The sequence below is a fragment of the Halichoeres trimaculatus genome, unplaced genomic scaffold, assembly GCF_033239565.1.
Source record: "Halichoeres trimaculatus isolate MK-OKI-2021-1 unplaced genomic scaffold, fHalTri1.1 fHalTri1_scaffold_20, whole genome shotgun sequence".
Classification (NCBI taxonomy): Eukaryota; Metazoa; Chordata; class Actinopteri; order Labriformes; family Labridae; genus Halichoeres; species Halichoeres trimaculatus.
In genome coordinates this window covers 355,842-376,100 of record NW_027437198.1, presented here as the reverse complement: position 1 = coordinate 376,100, position 20,259 = coordinate 355,842, and the positions used below count along the sequence as shown (strand labels likewise).

At 44.4% G+C, this 20,259-nt stretch overlaps 1 protein-coding gene across 1 annotated transcript in view; it reads right to left on the bottom strand.

The window, feature by feature from the left end:
* The window catches only part of LOC141810073 (carbonic anhydrase-related protein 10-like), a 186,742-nt gene extending 166,483 nt beyond the window's left edge, over nt 1-20,259 (bottom strand). The window contains exons 1-2 of the mRNA XM_074697390.1: nt 19,544-20,259; nt 15,257-15,331 (exon numbers count right to left, since the gene is read on the bottom strand). Of these exons, the coding sequence (XP_074553491.1) occupies nt 15,257-15,331; nt 19,544-19,604 (136 nt within the window). The 5' untranslated portion in view covers nt 19,605-20,259. The remainder of the gene's footprint in view (nt 1-15,256; nt 15,332-19,543) is intronic.

The following is a 20,259-nucleotide window of genomic DNA, read 5'->3' as shown; positions in this document are numbered from 1 at the left end:
CTCTGAACTGAGGGTTAAAGCTGCAGAGACCAAAAGGCTGAGTTTTATGAACCCGCTCAGGCTTTGCAAACACGCAGCCTGGACATAACATCTGAGAGAAAAGATGAGTTGTGGAGAGACATAATGAAACCAAAAACACAACAGCACAAAGAGGAAGCCCTTTATGAGTCCAGAGGATCTGCAAACACGAGGCAGGACGCAGAAAACACATCCAGTTTTATTCCTCAGGTGGTTTTCTCTCCAACTTTCTCTGTAATCATTTTTCCTGAAGAGAGCTGAACGACGGCCGACTGAACAGATCCCTGAGCTCCTCTCCTCCTCTTTTTTATCCTCCTTTGTATCCTCCTTTTCATCCTTTTCTTTCACACTTTAAGGCCAGCAGTACACACACACACACACACACACACACACACACACACACACACACACACACACACACACACACACACACACACACACACACTCACACTCACAGAGCTACCAAAATGAGATCTATCTCCTTCATTCTCTTCGTTTTCTCTCTGCTCTTCTCTCCTACTCTCAGCCACAGTCCTCCGTCTCGTGGCGAGGCAGGCACAGAGACGGCGTGAGAGAAACATCACGAACACGCCGTCTCGCCTCTTCCCTGCCATCCAGATCTCACTGCACTTCTTTGCATTTCTCTTTCACTCTGACTGAAAAGCAGAGGGGTTGAGAGAGATGTGAAGATGAGCCAATGAAAGGTGGACATGGAGCAGCAGCTCTTGATTAATTCCTCTGATATTTTCTGAAAAGGAGCAGTTAGTATGAAACAGCTCTTCTTTCCCTCCAACACTCAGCCTTTCTGAATCAAAAATAGATCCAGTTCCTCTCTGAGGTTTCTTCCACTGTCACCGCCCGGCAGACAAGTTGTGTTGTAAAGAAATACTCCGGATGTGAGAATGGCACTTTGACAGTTTATTCAGTCTGCTGCACCAAGAAAGCCAAGAAGCTCTGAGTCTGAAGGGAATAAACAACCCAGTCCAACCAGTTGGCAGACAAGAAAGCTCTATTTTCAGCTCCATGGCTGCAGTACAGTTTGTTTAATGTGCAGGGCAGCTGAAGGAAAGAGGAGCGTGACTATAAATGTCCTCACAGCATGCAGAGTAAGCTAATATCAGACCTCAGTGTTTCTTGTTGAGTCGTCTGTTGGTGACGCAGCACAAACAGCTCTATGCAACCTGCTCCTGACACCTTGGTAGACTTGATGGAGAAGAGGTTTATTCATGAGGCTCAGATGAAGTTATCACCTCAAAAACACAGATAAAATGGCAGCTGGCTGGGGGAGATGGTCACAGTGCTGCGGGGAGTTTCACAGCTTCATATGTTGGACAGAGTGGAGATGGAGGACATTCATATCTGTGGTTGAAACGTAGAGCCTCAACCACAGCCGTCCTTTCTCCTGTGAATGAGAGACCAATGTTGGAGGATGGAAAACTCTGCTCCCAGCTGACAGCAGAGCGGTTTGTCTGAAACACGCAGAAAGGACAGCCAGACCCCACTGCTCCGGGCTGGGATGTGATGTCTGAGGCGCAGTGTTACCGAGCCAAAACTATGACTTTGGTGGTCAGTACTAAAAATAAAAACATATCCTAAACTGAAAAAAAAAAACATTGAAGAAAAAAAAAGAAGAGGAAAACAAAAAATCAAAATAGCATCAAAACAGGTGATGGTATTAATGTTTCTTCTGAAGTTAAAAACACAGGTATCAAATGTTTTATCTGATTTCATTTTTATCCATTTTTGCATTCTGAAGTTTTTTAGTTAAAATCATATTTAATTTATTTGATGTCACTGTTTGATTGATGACAGTTTATCATGTCACTGACAGATGCTGTAGGAGAAAGGAAAACTATCCTAACATTTTGTTAATATCTTAAAATCCAAATATCAGCCCTCCTCCTTCATCCAGGCTGGGGGGGGGGGGGGGGGGGGGCTCGTTGAAGAGACATGAACAGTGCACTAACACCAGAGTCTCCAAACTCCAGAAACGTTGCTCCATTTGTTGATAGTCACTTTGTTGAAAAAATAACAACAATAATAAATAAATAAGTTTTAAAGTCACTAAGGTCTGATTCGCAGAGTTGCCAGTGGGAACAAGTTGTACTTATGTTGCACGTGAACATCAAGACAGAGCATGTGCACTCTGAACTCAGCCTGACATGTCATTTCCTGTCACCATTTCCCCCTCAAAATTTTCCCTCTGATGGTTTGATGGTTTGACGGTCTGATAGTTTGATGGTATGATGGTCTGATGGTTTGATGGTATGATGGTTTGATGGTCTGATGGTCTGATGGATTGATGGTTTGATGGTCTGATGGTTTGATGGTATGATGGTCCGACGGTCTGATGAACTGATCTTTTGATGGATTGATGGTCTGATGGTTTGATTGTCTGATGGTTTGATGGTTTGATGAATTGATGGTTTGATGGTTTGATGGTATGATGGTCTGATGGTTTGATGGTATGATGGTCCGACGGTCTGACGGTCTGATGGTTTGATGGTTTGATGGTGTGATGGTCTGATGGTCTGATGAACTGATCTTTTGATGGATTGATGGTCTGATGGTTTGATTGTCTGATGGTTTGATGAATTGATGGTTTGATGGTTTGATGGTTTGATGGTCTGATGGTTTGCTGGTTTGCTGGTTTGGTTCGAGCCTGTTAGTTCTGACCGAGGTGTTCATACGGAGCGTTTCTGTCCAGCTTGGGCTTCTAACCTGATGCTAATCAGAACATTAGAGTCCCTGATAACCCAGCTGTCTGTTTGATCCATGTCCTCCTCTCTCTTCAGAAGCTGCTGTCACTACACAGGAAGTCAGGATGCCAGCGTTTGTGTTTGTGCTGCTGAGATGATCAGAAGGTAACCCCTGACTGACTGTTTTTCACACGCCAGGCCAACGCTCGCACAGAGCGCAGCCTCATCAGCACACAGATTTCCTCTGAGATTAGAAAGGGCCTCGAGTCGCGAGTGAGTTCAAATGAATGATAGCAACATCTCCAGGCCGCTCAGGCTGAGAGGAGGCGTCAGCTGGAGGGAGCAGAGAGGAGAAATGAAAGAGGAGACAAAACACAGGGACAAGGATGGTCGACAGGGGAAGGGCTGAGGAGGAGACGCTGCAGGACTAAAGGAAAGAAAGATGAAGCAAAAAAAGTGGACCAGCCGTGAGGAGAAGGGGGAAGAGAAGGAGCGGAGATGAGGAAGAGATGAGAGGGAATGAAGGAGAGGGGATGGGAGAAGATAAAAGAGAGCCGACGCACATGTGATCAAATATACATAAGAACTTTACAGCTGCACAGCCGACCTGACGCCCTGGACCGCCTGACGCACAGAGACCTAGAGACTGGAGGAGAACCGTCAGGCCAGGAGACACGAGAAGCTCAGACCGGACAGAAAATCACAGAATGGACTTAAATCATCGCACATGTAACAGGAACGTCTGATCTCACCTGTGTGAAATCCTGGTTCAGTGTTTGTGCAGGTTGGGGCTACACGTGTGACATTGATTTTATTTCATCACTTGGAAGAGCTTAAACAAATACATTTTCAAGTCTGTTTATATTACACTGTGAGTTTGTTTATTCACACAGATCAAGTAGAAATTCTCCATTTTAGTTCAACTTTGTGTCCAGCTTGTGTTGGCCTGCGGGGAGTGAATATTATCATCATTACAGTCTGAATGAGGTCATTTTGAAAAATCACCTCCATGTTGGGTCTCTGTTGGATCATACGTTAGGATGTAAAAAACCTATGAGAATTACTTGATTCCGGGATCATCTGAGCTAGCAAGTTAGCTCTATCGCAAACAGCATGACCAACCTCACGTCATTGGTTACTTCTGATTGGATATGCAACTGTAGAGAGGGATTTGTGCCTTATAAGGAAGCAAATAATTACAGTAACTTAAGATGTGAGCACAACATCATTTTTAGGGGGTGCTCAATAATTATCAGGTCGGTAACAGGAAATTATTATGTCATCACGTTTATTACATCACACCATGTCAGCTCACACTATAACAAAATGATTTAAGAGTACCCCCTCATGTCAGAAATGAACTTTGTTAGCTCAGTCATAAATTTGGTACTTACTGTCTCAGATTGGCATCCACAGTATTTTTCCATCTTACACAGAAACAATAAGAAATATCAACTCAAAAAGGCCAAAGAAGGACCAGCAAACATGAGAACAGTGAATTTCCGTCACACCATGAATGCAGCACAAAGTGCACACAGCATGTTTATGCTTCACACAGAAAACATGGAGTGGACTGTGTGGGACAAAGTTTTCTAAGAAGACAGTTATTCCAGGAAAGTTCCATGAGGAGGAAAAGTTAGCAGCTTCAAACTCAGCTGTAAAGTGTTTGGTCATCAGTGTCAGTGTGAGACAAAGTGACTGTATATCCCTAAGAATTTCCTAAAAGTCTGTGCAGTGGACTCTCTCGTAGGCTCCACCCCTCTACGTTAAAATCTGATGTTTAAAACAAAAAGAAAACAAACCAAAACCAGTGTCATTGTACTGGGGTTCACAACAAGTTCGCACTTCAATGAATATGAAATTGGTCACTGGATCTGGAAATCTGGACATGATTAAATAAAAATCAGTAAAAATCAGAACACACCTGACAGAAGTGTATTAGTTTGATATATGTTACCGGCTGAAATAGGCCATCTAGTGTCTCAAAGTGGTTATAGCAACAGTTTGAGCCACAGCCATGAGCCTGCTTCTCTTCCTGTCTGGAAACATTTACCTGTTCGTAATTTGACATTTAGAGTTCTCAGTGTTGTTTACACAGACTAACTGTTCTGTTTCTGTGATGAAAGTTAAAATTCTGGTTTAAAAAGAAAGTTAAATCAATTCACAGTTACCACTACCATAAAAATGCAATTTCCAGGAGACGTTGGCATCAAGGTGGAGTTATGATTTCTCTCTGGTTGTTGGCCCATCAGGAGATGTGTAACATGTTGAATGTGTTGAATAAGAATCTGGTGTCAGAGAGTAATGATCATTCCTTTGTGTGTTCAGTTCTTCAATCAGAAAATCCTGAATCAGAGTTTTCTTGGGAAACTGTTATCATCTGCTAAGCTAAGGTCCGGCTGCTTCGGGGTGATGTAAATAATCCACCCTGGACTCATCAAGCATTGAGGCTAATGATGCCGATGGACTGAACCATTTCTAATCAGTTCTTAACAGGAACCTGTTCTCCATACCCATCCCTTCATTTACCTCAGTTAAAGTCGACCTCAATGAGTCTAAACAAACAGAGGAGCCCACCAATTCATGCTGTTACTGACGATGTGACTTTTAGACGTTTACTTTTTCCATATAACACTATCCAGGAATCAGGTTAACCATGGTCATCAAAACACAGAAAAACAGGAAGTGTCTCCCCAACATCACTTTGAAGGCAACTATTATTTTCATTATTTTTTACTTCACATCCTGACATCACTTCCTTCTGATAGTGGAGGAGTGGAGCCTCTAAAGCCGCGTTTCCACCAGGCAGTCTGGGTCAGTTCAGTACGGTTTGGCACAGTTTGTCACGGTTTGGTTCAGTTAAGCCTGATCCCGTTTGCGTTTCCACAGCAAACTGTGCCCTCTCATGGTAGGCGGGGTGTAAGCCGGATGCCAAAAGCCGCAGCTATTAAACAATAGTGTGACGCTGTAGCAGCGCGACACCGTTTACCCTGCTAATAAATTCGACGAAGAAGAAAAATGCAGCAAAGTTAACAAAGAGCAGCATTTCGTCCTCTCTGTGGTTGTCATGTGTCTCTTTGAGACAAAGAACAATCAAGCTTTGTTTCAGAGAAGACTGTGAGCAGCCAGGAGAAATACAGCAGCCGCTGTCACACAGGAGGTGACCGTTCTTTCCAACAATCAGCAGACTGCAGTGTGTTGTTGTTCCACCTTCTGAGAGCGGATCGGTTCAGTCTGGCACCCATACTGGGAAGGGTCCCAAAAAGTGGGACGGCTCATCTCCGTTATTTGGGGATCTGTCCTGGGATAGGTCAGAGGAAACCAAACCGAACCAAACCGAAGCGGCCTGCTTGGTGAAAACGCGGCTTGAGAGAGTGGGCTGAGAGTGGAGGTCTGCAGCTGACTGTCTTGAATCATCAGGAGTTTATTGGAAGTGTTTCATGAGATAATCTCTTGTTTCAGTGATGCTCTGATACAGCATGGTGATCATTTTAAAAACTACGGTTAGATCTGCTGTAAAACTAGGATGTGAAGCAGGACAGGACTCGGAGCAGGGCCACCTGGGATTGATATGGAGCTGCTGGTCTTGTTCAGCGTTGTACAGCTTGTTATTTCCAGCCAAAATAAGAAATCCAGTTACACCAGTCTGTAAACCCAGTGGGGATCGGCTGGCAAATTATTCTGTGGATACAACAGCCAATCTTTCTGCAGCTTCTGGTGTAACCAGCTGTAAAATGGATATTCTGGACTGGACTCAATATTTTAGTGTTTTGCAATTGTTGACAATTTATCAAGAAAGAAAGAAGAGTGAGGGGAATCAGCGTCTCTGTGTTGGCTGCACTCACATGTAAATATTGGTGTCAAGGTAATGATGTAATAAAGTATAAATATCCAGATAAAGTCTGAGGGCTCTGAGACTGGGTCATGATTGAAGGTTTTCCTGTACTGACAGACTGTCGCTCAGCATTTCACCAACACTTAAACTTCTATAGAGGGGCTGTATCAGCGTGTTTTCATTTCTTTCTTACATGTTTGATAAATTCAGCTCAGTACAACAAGGAGGTAAACACCAATAAGAGGAGTCAGACAATAAGTGGACAGTGATTTTAAACTGGATCAACAAATACATTCAGCAGGCTTCCCTCCAAAATGAAATCTTTTTTTCCTTTACCAACTTTAAGTCATTCATGCTTTGGTTTCCTCACGGTTGGGCTGCTGTAACACTTTCTGCATTGTTGTCAATCAGGTGTCCCTGGCATGCTTACAGTTAGTCCAAAATGCTGCTGCTCGTTTTTTAACAGGTACAGGAAAATGTGACCTCATCACCCCAACCCTGGCGTCTATCACTGGCTCCCTGTTCATTTCAGACTTCATTTAAAATTTGTCTTAAAAATATATTGTTTGTCTTTGAATCTTAAAATGGATCAGCCCCTCAGAGAGATCTTTAAAACGCTCACTTCCTCCTGGACCTTGAGGTCTGCTGATCACCCTCAGCTCGCTGTCCCAGAAACCCCATGTGATGGAGCTTTCTCTGATCTGCCTCTGAAAACTAAAACATGCCCACCCTGCCAACTGTACCTGCTTTTAAACCACATCTTCAACTCATTTTTATTCTTTGGCTTTTAATCCAGCATTAGATTAGTGTGATCTGTTCTTTTATGCTCCTAAATCCTGTGTTTTAATGGATCTTATTTATTTTCATGTGTTTTATAATTCATTGTATTTGTTTGATTGATGCTTTTCTATGATTTGACTGAGCAGCACGTTGGTTAACTTGGTTAACTTGGTTAACGTGGTGTGGATTGAATAATAGCATCCTTACTGAGGAATTTAGACAAACTTCATAGTAAAAAGATTTGAAGCAAAAAATGGAAATGATGTGCAGTGCCCGCTCAGACCCTCATCAGACTGTGTAAGCAGGCTAGCAGCTCTTTTCATGTACAGAAGTGTGTTACTGCCAAACAAGAAAATGCTAAAAACACACTAAACAAGCTGATGCTGAAGTCAACTTTTCATCAACAAATCTAACACAGCTGCCTGTGTGTCTGTGTGACCTCAGTCAGAGAGGATCTCCTGCAGCGTCTTCGGATCAAACCAACTCCCAGGGGGGGGCACAAGGAGCCGACTTGTTTTGACCTGAAAAACTATCAGAGATGAGTAGCAGGAACCCATCTTACAACCTGTTTGGTGCTCACTTGTTTGGAATAGGAGTAGTTTATTGGAAAGAACTTTAGGGCCTAAGTTGTATTGTACCTGCAAAATGATAATCTATAGAATAAATATTTTATGATTTAGCAGTCTCTACCTCCAGGGGGTTGATCAGTAGAAAACTGACTTGGATGAGCAAAGGAAAGAGGAGGATTTTGCTTCATCCATGATGATTTCAGCGGGTATTCTTCCGTTTGGCAGGAGGACAGACTTGAAGAATGAGGACCACATGTTGGTTTTGGCATACACGTGTCTGAATAACCACCTCACTTCAATGAAAACCTGACAGCAGCTTCCCTGAGTTTCTCTTTGGATGCTAAAGCTAAAATATCCCCATCTGATGACGCCTGTGCTGTTGGCGTAACCGTCCAACAACCGTCCAGTACTTTCAGGAGGGACAGGGTCAGTGAGGGTAACTGGACTGGACCGGTCCCAGAGGTGCGTGTGTTTCTCAGAAGCTGCTGCTTTTGAACCTGTGAAAATAAGAGCTGCATGCTGGTGTCTCAGCCTGCCAAACTCTCTTCATTGTTGGTGGCATCTGCGGCACATGCTGTATCTCGTGTTAAATTTAGTTTCATATTTTATGGTGCCAGAGTGATAACTCACAGGCAAAGCACAGTGTTGTCGCCAGACTCCTTCCTCTCTGCCTGCTTTTATCTTCCACTCGGAGCTCCTCTGTGTTTGTGGCAAACTGAAGCTGCCTCATTTGTGCTGCGTCTCCTCCTGGGTCATCCAACTCGAGAGGGAACTGTGATTTCTGTTTGTGCTCCGAGGCTGCCGCACAGCCATCCCTGTTTTTCCTCTAAAGTTGCATCCCTTTGATCTCAGCCCATGGCCGTGAACGTCATGTGTCTGCACAGGTGATGACAGGAAATATGAGTGTGGGATCGCACCCAGAAGTGACCTGAATTTTATGTTATCACCTTCATTTTTCTGTCTGTTTCTGCTGACTGTATTCCCTCCTCGTTCCCAGAAACAGCTTAAAGCAGACGTTTCTCCTGTGCTTGCGCAGCACTAACAGAGCGGGCAGAGAGGTGGAGTGTGAGAGGAGATGCAGGTATTCTCGTGCAGGCTGCGCTCACTGATGTGATGAAGTTACTGTCAGGCTCAAACGCCTGAGACGGCCTTTAAAAAACCCTCACAGTCACACTCTGACATGTCAGTCTCTTTCTGAAACACCGACTGCACTGTTCACAGCAAGTGTCTGAGTAACGTCATCTGGGCAGGAGCAGAGGAGAGGAGTGTGTGAGCGTCATTATGGGTAAACAGTCTGTCCTCCGTGCAAATCCAATCTCCACACATCCAGATTTGAATGCACCAACCTGAGCAGTAATGTCTCTCCACAGTGTCTGCACAAGCATTTAAAGTATGCTGAGGGAAACGGAGAAAAGGTCGTGGTTATTAACCAGATTCCAGGAGCACATAAACTCTGCTCCCCTGCCTGAACGTCTGCCCTGCCATCCCTCACTTCCTGCTGCCTGCATGGACACACAGCATTAGCACCCAGCATCACTCATTCACTTTTTGCTACATGAATGGATTTTAAGGTTGACAAAGCTGCTTTTGCCTTCTGAGGGAAAATAAATCACAGGTCAGAGTCATACATATTCTGGGGTCCTATGGACAGATGCTATCACTCTGGAGCATTGGTCCTCTCTAAAGCTGAAACAGGCCACTTCAACTTAGTCTACCAAATGAAAGAAGGGCTGGGCGATTATGGCAAAAATCAAAATCACAAATTGAACCTTCAACACTTCAATACCCCACTCCCAGCACAGTTTATTCTAGAGCTGAAAGATTCCTGAAAATAATATAATTGCATTTTTCCCCCATTTTATTATTTATTTATTTATTTATTTATTTTATTTTATTATTTATTTATTTATTTATTTATTTTTTGTGGGGGGGGGGGGGGGGGGGGGCTTTGTATAATATTTTACCAGTGACATACACCAATACAATTTGCCCCTTTCCTTGTTCTCCTCTGTGCTCAGACTCCATGTCCAGCTTGGACAGCTCCCAGTGTTCACCGCCTGACAACGTGTTTTAGACATATAAAGGTTCACTCACGTCTTCTTCACTTTCCATTGTCGACACTTTTTCAGGATTTAAACTCCCCTAACTTTTCCAAATGAGGGCATTTATCTGATGGAGCTCACTGAAGCTCACACTGCACCGCTCTAAAAGGCAACACTCACAGTAGAGCAGAGGAAGAAGGGGAGAGGAAAGGAGAAGAGAAATTGAAACTTAAAAGTCCCATACTATTCAAAAAACACTTTATTAGTATTATTATTAGTAGTTGGTATTATATTATTTAGTGAAATTTGTGGGTCTTTGTCTTTCCTCCCAGCCCACAAAATGTGATATTTAATGACCAAACCTGTTCTTAGTAGAGCTTGTGAATGTAAAATCCTGACCTAAAACGAGCTGTTTGGAATTTGGGGGTTTGCCGACGTCAGCGATTCCCTTTTTTGACCAATCAGGAGCAAGTCTGACCTGATTGGTCCACTGGAGCAAATACCCCCGAACCCCCTCCTCACCCACTCCCCTCCCCGCATCTGGAGAGAAATCTCTCCAGCGGGGAGGGGGAGGAGAATGCCAAAGTTGAGGAGCCATCACTGTTCTGTTTTTGGCAGTAAACAGCCACATAGCTCCATGCACAAGCTTCCCATCTCAGTAGAAGACAGACTAAGGGCTCTAATTCCGTGGCGCAGCGCAGGGGGCGCAAGCCTGGCGCAGCCTGCGCAGTGCTAATTTCGTGTGGCGCACCGCCGTGCGCTGCCAATTTGACAATTTGGTAGACCGTCTGCACAGAGATGGGTGTGACGGCGCGCCAGGGGGAGTTGACGGTGCAACAGGGGGAGGTGTCAGCAGATTCATGTTGGTGCAGTGACAATTTCGTGCCAAAAACAGAGCGCTGAAAGCTCGCCAGCTCCAACCTGGTCTATCCTCGGCGCAAGGCGGAGCGCACCCCACGCAGCTGTAATTTGGTGACAGGCACACATGTGCGCACATGTCATCAAAGCCTCAGAGGCAGGTTTCCAGAGTGTCAGGCACATTTTAATGCAACAAACAATCACAGCAATCACTATTTAATGTAACTGTCTGAACCAGCATATACATTTATATCTGTATTAACTGTCCCGTCACATCTGATGTCAGATTAAAGCCGTTTGTCATAATGGAAAGTTAACCTGACGGCAGCTGGAAGTTTGATGCACATCTTACAATTAAACAATAAACAGCCTTAACATCTGATACTGAGTATATATCTGGTTCTCTCATTTCATTTCATTCAAAGAAAAGAGGAAGAGAAAAGACGAAGAAAAAAGAGACAAAATAAATGTATGTCACTCAGGATTTACCTGTGATTTCCCATATTTCTCTGTTTTAGTCTTTATTTCTAACCTGATCTAAAAAGATGGAGTACATTACTGTAAGGAGGATGAGGTGGAGACACTGGGAGAGTATACAGTATATCACCAAAGGTTCTGCTTGGTGATGACAAACCAGGAGTGCAGGTGGATCAAAAGTTTTCTGAATGGATAAGCCAGCTGTGTAACTGCCTCTGAATTTTTTACTCCGGATAAAGACAAAGGAACAGATTACATCTGTCCCGGGAGCTGGCCCACAAGGTGACGCGCGTCGTGTCCTTCGATGCGCCCCGCTGTCCATTGTCCTGCAGCAGGGACAGCAGCTCTGACCGTCTCCGCTACCAGCACTCTCTCCGTGGTGCTGGAGATCAGTCAGACCAATCAGACGCTGTGCCTCGGCCGCAGGGCATTTAAAGGCGAGGAGAGGCGCTCATTTGATTGGTGAAAACAGCGCTCGGCTGTGTTAAACCCACTCACGGCTTTTCTCCTCCCTCTCTGCCATTTGCGCGGAGGGAGGCGTGGACGCGCAGCTCTGCGCTCATGTGCGCCTGTACTGCGCCTCTCTTGGCACTGCAGGAAACTTGCAAAGTGCGCCGGTCACGCCCTGTGCGCACGGCGAAGGCCGGTGCAGGGCAGGTGCGCCTGCGCCTGGTCTACGAAATTAGAGCCCTAAGTGTCTTGAGTTCACATATGAGGGAAATGTTCCAGCTACACTCAGTAAAACTGAGCATGTGTGTGCTAGTCACTTCACGGCCGACTGCTTTTCCAACTTTGGACAGTCCAACAGAGGGCTAGCCAATAGACTGGTCCTGAATCCAGGCGCATTACCAACCATCCTCCAACAAACCTGGGACCCTGGAAATGTGAGTATTTTAAATGCTGTGTGCTGTGGAGCAGATGGAAGAGCTTTTCCTCAGTGTCCCCCCTGTCTCTGTCTTAGCTTCAGGATGCTAACTTTAGCTGCAGTTAGCCTGTTGTTTTAGCCTGTAATGTTACGGTAAACGAGCTTCTCTGTTTTCTAAACATTGTGCACTCGGAGCTCATGGCGCCGCTCTCAGTGACGTGGAAGAGCGGGGCGGTATCAGCGGTGGCTCATTTACATATGAAGGCCACGCCCACTAAATCAGAGCGTTCTGAACAGAGGGGCTATGAGAGCCTGGAAACAATGCTGCTGTGCTTGATTTATTGGCTTTTGGGACCAAAACATGTTACTACCATTTTATGAAGACATCAATGATCCAGATTAAACTGCAGGAAAGGAGCAGGATATGGGACCTCTAACTATGTTCACATTTGTAGGAAAAATATTTAAACCTCCTAATAAACAAATATTTATCAGTAATATGTAAGATAAATTTGATATATGGAAATACTGTAAACATACCTCTATACCAAGGCAAGTTGTATGTTTTTTTTCTCTCAGTCAGCAAGAGACAGAGAGAGATTTTGAAAAATTATGCCCAATAAGCTGGAGAGACCTAAATGAAGAGTTAGCATCTGTATCATCATCTACCCACAGGTTTGAAAACAGATATGTTACTGCCGTAGTTATGATGGGAGGGGTCCATGGAGTAGATGATGACCTTTTGGGAGAGGCTCACTTAAAAAAAAAACTGAAAGACGCTGAGTTTCACTTAACTATTTATTGACTTACCTCTTAATCCAAGGTAAACTATAAACTAAACTATATCATAGCATATTTTCAGTTGCCAAAAGCGAATGAAATCTTTTTTCCTCGGTTTGACAGATCAATGAAGCAAAAAACGCAGCAGAACAGATCTGCGCACATCACCAGTGTAAGTTGACACATTCACCTGGATGGGAACCTGATCCATCGCAGTGACAGAGCAGAGACAGAGTGGACACAGGGGTCACTTACATCTGAAAAGGTTTTAAATCTAGATCAAGTAAACATAAGAGTTTCACAGTCAGCTTTAATCATATTCAACAATAACATGGTCAGTATAATTATAAAACACTACAATTTTGGCTAGTGAAACAGCTGATTGGCTAGTCACTCAGGAAAACTACCAGCCCCAGTGGCTGGTGAGTAAAAAAGTTAACATCAAGGCCTAGAAAAGCAATCTGAGCCTTTCAGTGATAAGACGGATAAGTTTGAGTTCATAGACTGACAGAGCACTTCTTTCCTAAAAGACTGCGCAGCAACCACTGTAGCCTGATTTACCGCTGTAGAGCAATCCTTTGGAGCAAATGCAAAACCCACCAAGCCCATCACTCAGGGTACACTCAACGTAGAGCCCAGGTTTCAAAAAACCACAAAACAACCAGGTTTGTCTTCTAAAAGGCCTCCAACAAACCCTGTCAACTGTTGAGCTTCAACAAGATTACTGTAATCCATCAGATTTCCATTTTATTAATCCTGGATGTCATTTATGGATGGCATTTTTTGGCAACAGTCATTTAATACATTCCCAGTCAGTGATGACCTTTCTTTGTACAATTTAATTAAATCACCATCACAAGGTTTACTCAGAAACTCCTGCTCGCTGAACGCTTCCCGCTGCCAAGCTTGGCATGAAATGTTCATCCATCAAACCCAGAGGTGGATTTGGTTTGATTTGATGCTCCACCACTTATTCACTGGCTCTCAGAGCATTTAGTGAGGAGCTTAGCTGATTCAAACTGATGAGAAACAACCTCAGGGCAGCGTGAGCTCGCCAGACATTCACCAGCAAAACCACAGCAACAGCAAGGTGTGAAACGCTACAAAGACAACAAATTTAGGCCTTCATCACGGTCAGAAGGAAGTCCTTCAGGTTAAAGGAAGTCACTGCTCTGTTTACACTCAGCTAAAAACATTTACACTGATCTGATGCTTGTTTAGCCTTTATTCTGAGCACAGCAGCTTCACACAACCAGGTGAAGCATTCGTTTCATTCAAGACCTCAGCTCAGCAAAATAAAAGTGAATCATTAAAAAATACACCTCGTCAGGGTGTTTGGAGAATCCATAAAAACAGGTTTGAAGTATTTTCTTTTCTTGTGCTTCTGACACTCTGCTGTGAGTGACAGGGCGAGCGAGATTTTTTCCCCTAGGATGAAATCAGGAAATCCACGCCCCCAACCCATGTGATTGGTTCCTGCAAAGTCTTTCACTTCAACAGCTTCCACCTCGAATGCTCTAATGGTTTTTAAATTTTCACTGCAATTACATGGCTGCTCCCACCACGCTGTGTTGAAAGTGTGTAGTTCTTGAATTGAAATTTAACATTTGGTAATTCTACAGTACTTAAGTGAAATGTTAAATGTTATTAATCTTTGACACTTTTTTAGTTTCAAGCTTTTACTTTTCATTAAAAAAATCAGCTTGGTTAATCATTTCTTTTTTTCTTTTTTTCTGTTGAACTCTGAAGCACTTTGAGCTGCATTCATCTCATTAAAAGTGTTCTACAAACAGGCCCAGTTTGATTATAAATATGTACACTTCATCATCACCGTTATCACCACCATAACTACTTACCCAAATTGCATAACTAGATAATAATGCATAGATCTTCAGTTAATAGGATACTACATGGCTTCCTTGAAGTTGGACTACCAAAATACCATAATAGGAAAGCATGACATTGCAGTTTGCAAAATAGCATACAGACAGTGCTGTTACCGAACGTAATTTAAGTGCAGAATATTTTACTTTAACATAATTTCTAACCTCCAAAAGTGGACTGACAATGCTGGCAAAAGCTAATCACTGCAACGCGTTTCTTCTTGTTCTAATTATATATATCATTCTGATCGGTAAATGTAAACTACCTGCGAGGCGCCTCATTTCCCTCGGAGACCGATGGTGGCGCATGTAATGCACTCGATGTCAAATCAGCAGGATTATACAGAAGAAGAAGAGATGCTGCCGGAACCAATCACATGGGTTGGGAGCGTGAATTTCCCGATTTCATCCTGGGGAAAAAAATCTCGTGACAGGGCAATGGTCTCTTACCTGGAACAAAGCTTCCCTGGACGAGGTCCTTATATGACCACCAATCCTCATCAAGCTTGGAGGCAATAGGCTGAGCTGCAGGAGGAGAGACAAAGAGATAAACAAGTTCATTTTTACATTTTCCTCAAGAAGAAGAAGAAGAAGAAGAAGAAGAAGAAGAAGAAGAAGAAGCTCTTGCTGGCACCCTCTCGACCTCACCTGGAAAGAAGGTCTGCACATTTTGATGCTTTTCAAATCAATCACCATCAGCTTTTCAATAACACATAAGTTCATTTTCTCTTCACAGGAACAAACAAAGTTATTTCAAACTGTAAAGTAGGTCAGAGTGAAGATGTGTTTTCCAGCGTTCCTGTGCAGGGTCTGCATCTCTTCCTGTGTGTGTGTGTGTGTGTGTGTGTGTGTGTGTGTGTGTGTGTGTGTGTGTGTGTGTGTGTGTGTGTGTGTGTGTGTGTGTGTGTGTGTGTGTGTGTGTTTGTCCTGAGGCTGCAGGTGATGGTGCAGCAGCTCTGTTTACAGCCAAACCTGTAGGTTTCATCCAGAGGCTCCACTGAAACAGAGACAGGGGGATACAGCAGGTGAAGGAGAGGCCCTCCAATCCCCGGAAACACTCTGCATCCAGAGTGTCACTGCAGTCAGGCCAAGCTGAACCTGTCTGAAATGCTCAAACCTGTGATGTGGTGGCATTAAAGGAACTGTAAGGTCCATTATTTGTTGCCTCTACCATAACGGAGAGCGTACTCAGCCTCTCCTGCTCTGATACTCTCTGTAATGAGCAGAAACTTTATGGAGGATCTGTATTACAGTAAATGACGACATTACCCCTTTCACATTGAGTCCACATCCACCAAATGGACGGCCTTGATGTCTTTTTAATGCTTTTGATGCATAATGTTACATCGGGGTGGGTCATCAGGAGGAGATATTGCACATCTCTGGATACCTTACACTGATGTTGTTTTTTAAAGCTACCGCAAAGACCACAGGGTACAAAGAGCAGACTCAGCTGCCTCCATCACCCAGTGCAACTCATGATAACTTCTACAAAGTTCTGGAGTCCACTCTCTGACATGCTCCTCACTGCATGCAGTTCTCCTGGTTCAGAAGGATGAGGTTGTGTAAGGAGGCGGGTGGCCCTACTCTACGCACTGAGATCACATGATGTCATGTCTTCACCTGGGCCCACTCCCTGATGGTGATTTTTCTTTTTTTTCTGAGTATGGCTCCCTGCTCATCCATTAAATCCAACTTCCTGCAGAATTCTGGGAGCTGGGAGGAGGAATTAAGAATCAATAATCATGTACATTAGTGAAGACAGCTTCCAACAGCTGTTTGTCACTGAGGCCTTCTGTTGTGCTGAGGTTGTCACCATTTTGGTTTAAAGGGACAAGCTGAGATGAAACTTGAATCAGAGCTTGGACCACATCGTTATGTCTCCCCGTTCTTAAGTATCTCATCAGTTCTGGTCTGTTTGAATGAAAGACTTTCTCAAAGATATCTTTGAATTCAGACTTTGTTTTTAGAGCTGTGTGTTGGCCCCCTGCTGGACATCAGAAACAAGGCATGTTCAAAGGTAGGGTCTGCAGGACATTTCATTACTTGTTAGTAAACACAACAGTCAAACTGGGCTCCTCCTCCTTGGCTCAGTGCCAGCAGCAGCACACACCCACAGCCTCTGACCGTGACTACGTAAACACTCTCTACCCCAGCAACCACCTGTAGCATCATGTTTCTACGTGGGAGAGACTCAAGAGCCGTGCACCTGACTTGGCATGTTAGCACAAGCTAATCACAGGTATTTGACACATACCTGGTTAGCAGAAAGCTAACTCCCATAGCTCTTGGCCCCGTGCTGCTCTCCAAGTTCCTGAAAGTGGAGCCAAGCTTCACCCTCATGAAGGAAAAAGCTTTATCTGTTTGGAGTTTTGTTTCACTTTGATGGTTTTTCTTCCGTGCTATGTCCACCATCGTAGCTGCTCTGATTAGCTTCTTCCACTGGCTAATCAACAAGCAAAAGCAGCGTTTCAATCTGGTTTGGATCAGTACAATTTGGTAGAGGTTGGCTCGGTTAGGCCTGATCCTGTTTGTGTTTCCACAGCCAACTGTGGCCCCCCTGGTAGGTGGCGTGTAAGTTGGATGCTGATAGCCGGATCAGTTAAATGACAGCGTGACGCCATAGCAGCGTGACACAGTGTACCCGCTAATAAATCCAACGAAGAAGAAAAACGTGACACAGGAAACAGATTATCCAGCAGTTCGTCCTCTCTGTGATTGTCATGTGTCTCTTTGTTTCAAAGAACAATCAAGCTTTGTTTCAGAGAAGACTGTGAGCGGCCAGGAGAAATACAGCAGCCGCTGTCACACAGGAAGTGACCATTCTTTCCACCAATCAACAGTCTGCGGTGTTCCTAGCTCCACCTTCAGATCAGTTCAGTCTGGCACACCAACAGAAGGGAACCAAAAAGCTGGATGGCTCTTCTCGTTTATTCGGAGATCTGTCCCTGGATCAGTCGGTGGAAACGCTACAAAATGTGTGCCGTACCGCTAGCCCCGTTTCCACAAATCAAACTGAACTGCTTGGTGGAAACGGGGCTTAAGTCACTTGCGCACTGGGTGCACTGTGGTTGCCTGATGTAACCACACCTACTACCTTCCTGAACATCCTGAAACAACCAAAACTTCAACCTATAGGCAAAGGAGGGGGTTGAGGCAGACACAGACACTGACGGACTAAGCAGCAACCTCCATCCTAAAAATATGAGACAATACTGGTGCTAAAATCTGCTGTTTCTCAAGTGTCCATTTGAGGTTGGCCCTAGAAGTACCAGAAGCTGTTTTTTTTTACAGCAGAAATAAACCTATTTATGGTCTGGTTCAAAAAACGTCTCCCGTCTGAATCACTTATTTCACTTTCAACACACAGGGGGGATTTTTTTCTAACCCAGCAGTTTAGAGAATATTAAGACTCCAAGTTCACCCAATCAGAGGCAGAGCTCAGCTCATGTGACTGAGGGGCGCCCTATAGCTGTTAGTGTGGAGACTCAAAGCCGACCCCACTTCTAATATGGCCGCATCAGTCGATTTACTTCAAAACTCTGTTTCACAGACGGCTGACATCAAGGAGACTATGTCTATTCCTCACACGGTCTATGACACTGACACACATGTTTGGAGGGCCAGGGGAGACGCTTGAGAGGGATTATTCCTGTCAAAGTTCACTTTCTACTTTGTAGGAAAATCCTACAGACCCTACCAAGTAACACAGAACATAAAGAGAACTTTAGATTTTGGTTGTCTAAAGGTTAGTTCGAACCAAGCCAAGATCAACACAGAGGCCATGTCCACCGTTTAGATAAAAGATGATCTGATGTAAAGGATTTACCAAAAGGTTAGAGTTAATATCCACCATAAATAAACAGAGAAACAGAACTGCAGCTGACTAAAGTCTGAGTCCTTTGGTTAACTATTTCATACTTTTCTATCCTTCATTTTTGCAGCGAGGAACCTTGTGAATGATTGTTTCACTCCTCTTTGGTGCCATTTTGGTGCGAGAACATCTTGATAAAGGAGGGCAGTTTGTGATCTGCCAGGAGGCTCGCGGAAAGGTTTCATTTTCAACGTTGTTGAAGTGGACCAAGAAAAAAGCACATTGTGTGGATCGTCCTGGTAAAATCTGTATTTGATCTCGTTTATTCTTTTTCTCTTGGTCCACTCTGATCGTGACCTGCCTTCTCAGCTCTCCGACAGTCGTGCTGTGTTCAGAAAGTGAATGTGGCAGCTTTGGTGATGAGTAGGAAGTCTTGACTCATCCCATTGTGGGAATCACTGAGAGTCATGTGTGACTAACGCTGACACGCATGGTGACACACTGACAGTGATATCCATGAAGTATTTACACTGCGCGCAGTCCGCCCGTGCACGCGGGACTCTCTGTATGTGGTGAAGGATAGTTCCACCTGCTTGTATGTGTGCGCGCGCGTGTTGGAGTGCGCGCGCTGATCACATGAATTCTCCACCTTCAGAAGCTGAGACTAACCCTGACCCTGGCTCCAGCAGAGCAGGGATGATGTCCTGTCTGCGTGCAGCCTGTTGACGCGTACACGCTGTTCGCTCATATCCACGCACAAAGTCACATTTAGTGGAGCTTTCATTCAACCAGCCGTCACACTCACAGTTTCTACCCCGAGATTTCTGCAGCTTCTTCAACTCTAGTTACCTGCAGCATTTCATTTATCACATGCACTGACTTTTCCCACCCGTGTTGTCCACAGCTCGCTCTGTTCTTCTTACCTGACGCCTTGCAGATGATGAATGTTTGTAAAATCACAGATAAATCCCAAACCACATTCATCCTTCGTTTAATTCCTGCTCATTTTCTGCAGCTGTTGCGGGACTGCACTTCGCGGGGTCGGCAGACTTGCAGACGACACTGTTTAACTTTGAACATTTTCCCTCCTTTCTTTCTCTCCTTTGCTTCTTCTTCCTCTACTCCCTTCCGTCTCTGTGTCCAGCGGAGCGCCGAGATGCTGTGAATCCTCTGTGGAGGGTCTGTCCTCACTGCACCGTCCTCCTCTACTTCCCGATGTGGTGTCCAGGCAGTGCCCCTGTGTTTATACCCTTCATTACTTCATCTGAGTGTCCGTGTGTCCATATTCCAGCCGTGGGATCCGTACATGAAGCATTATTTCCCTCGTATCTCTGGAGCCGCTGGGTGTTTGTGGCGCACAGCTCTTCTGCAGCAGCGGATCAGGAAACTTCTGTGACGACGCAGGGAGCGCACCGAGGGCGCACAGACTGACAGAGGAACATCCTCATGGTGCATTTTATGATTAGACAACAAATTAAATCACGAAATGATTCATGATGAGACTGAAAAACGTCCACAGGAACGAATGATTGAGAAATAACAAACCAGTAAAGCGCTTCACAGTCTCTTGGGGTTGGAGAAAACTTTAACACAAGTTCAGTTTAGACAGTGAACGGAAGAGGAATCAAACATGTTTAAT